At 38.7% G+C, this 1,063-nt stretch overlaps 1 protein-coding gene across 1 annotated transcript; it reads right to left on the bottom strand.

Annotated features, from left to right (window-relative positions):
- Window positions 1–604: 604 nt before the first annotated feature.
- Window positions 605–832, bottom strand: SARC_17013 (hypothetical protein; the record flags this gene model as incomplete). The annotated part of the gene is made up of 1 exon (XM_014288886.1): window positions 605–832. A coding segment is annotated over one exon (228 nt), but the record flags the coding sequence as incomplete, so codon positions are not given.
- Window positions 833–1,063: the final 231 nt, after the last annotated feature.

Below are 1,063 nucleotides of genomic sequence, written 5' to 3'. Positions count from 1 at the left end.
TATATAATAGTAATAATAATACCACACACATATATATATATATATATATATATATATATACGTATATATATAGGTATCAAAGGACGGGGCTCACGATGTGACTATATTGTGGTTGTATACACACCTACCACTTCTTCACAGACAATCTAATCTGAGTAATTTGACAGGTTTGGCTCTGGAGCATTTTGTGACAGTAAGCCTTACAGCAACTGTGCCACTGTGTTCTTGAGTTATAAGATTTATGAAAGTAAAGCCGCATATATATGCGCTCATGCTAAACTAAAATACAATCATTACATCACCATTATCAGCCGTCTTGTGCGTCTACAGGAAGCTCTCAAACGCAAGCCATTTCTACAAACTTTTATCTGGCACGCAACACGGAGTACGGGCATAGAAATGCATGCTAGTGTGATAGACAACTCAAACAAGCATCAATTAATAACACCACGTATATCTAAAGCCACGACCGAATAGAAAACGTGGCCAGAAATTTTAGTAAAAGAAGCACCAGGGCACACAAGGAAAACACAAAAACGCATACAAACAAGCGAGCATGACACACACAGACGAGAACACACACATGTTGTTGGAAGCAACGTACCGGCACTGTCAGCGAAGAACAATCGTGGAACATAGCCACCATCGGGTTGAAATTGCTTGTCCTTGGGCTCCTCATCGTCTTCCAAGTTTACCATAATGTACTCCTTCGCGAGCGTGACCATTTGCTCGGACGTTGAAACGGTCTTTTTGAGGTTCTTGCATGCACCACACCATGTCTTATGGATAAGAATCAGCATTGGTTTATTTGAACTCGCCGCGGCCGTTTGAGCTACGTGGCGTGATGAATGATAAGTAGGTAAGTGAACAGCGTCCCATAGTACAGATCTATTACTATAGAAAAAACCTATTCCAGCACATTCCCACATAATACATACTTGTAAAGACGCTGGCACTTACACAACCACGAACAGAAACATAAATACCAAATACAAGTACAAATTATATATATATATATATATATATATGTATACATAAGTTTATATATATGAACACATAAATA

The sequence above is a fragment of the Sphaeroforma arctica genome (assembly GCF_001186125.1).
Source record: "Sphaeroforma arctica JP610 unplaced genomic scaffold supercont1.9524, whole genome shotgun sequence".
NCBI lineage: Eukaryota > Ichthyosporea > Ichthyophonida > Sphaeroforma > Sphaeroforma arctica.
The sequence above is the reverse complement of the archived record's forward strand: the minus strand, read 5'-3'. Positions and strand labels throughout refer to the sequence as shown.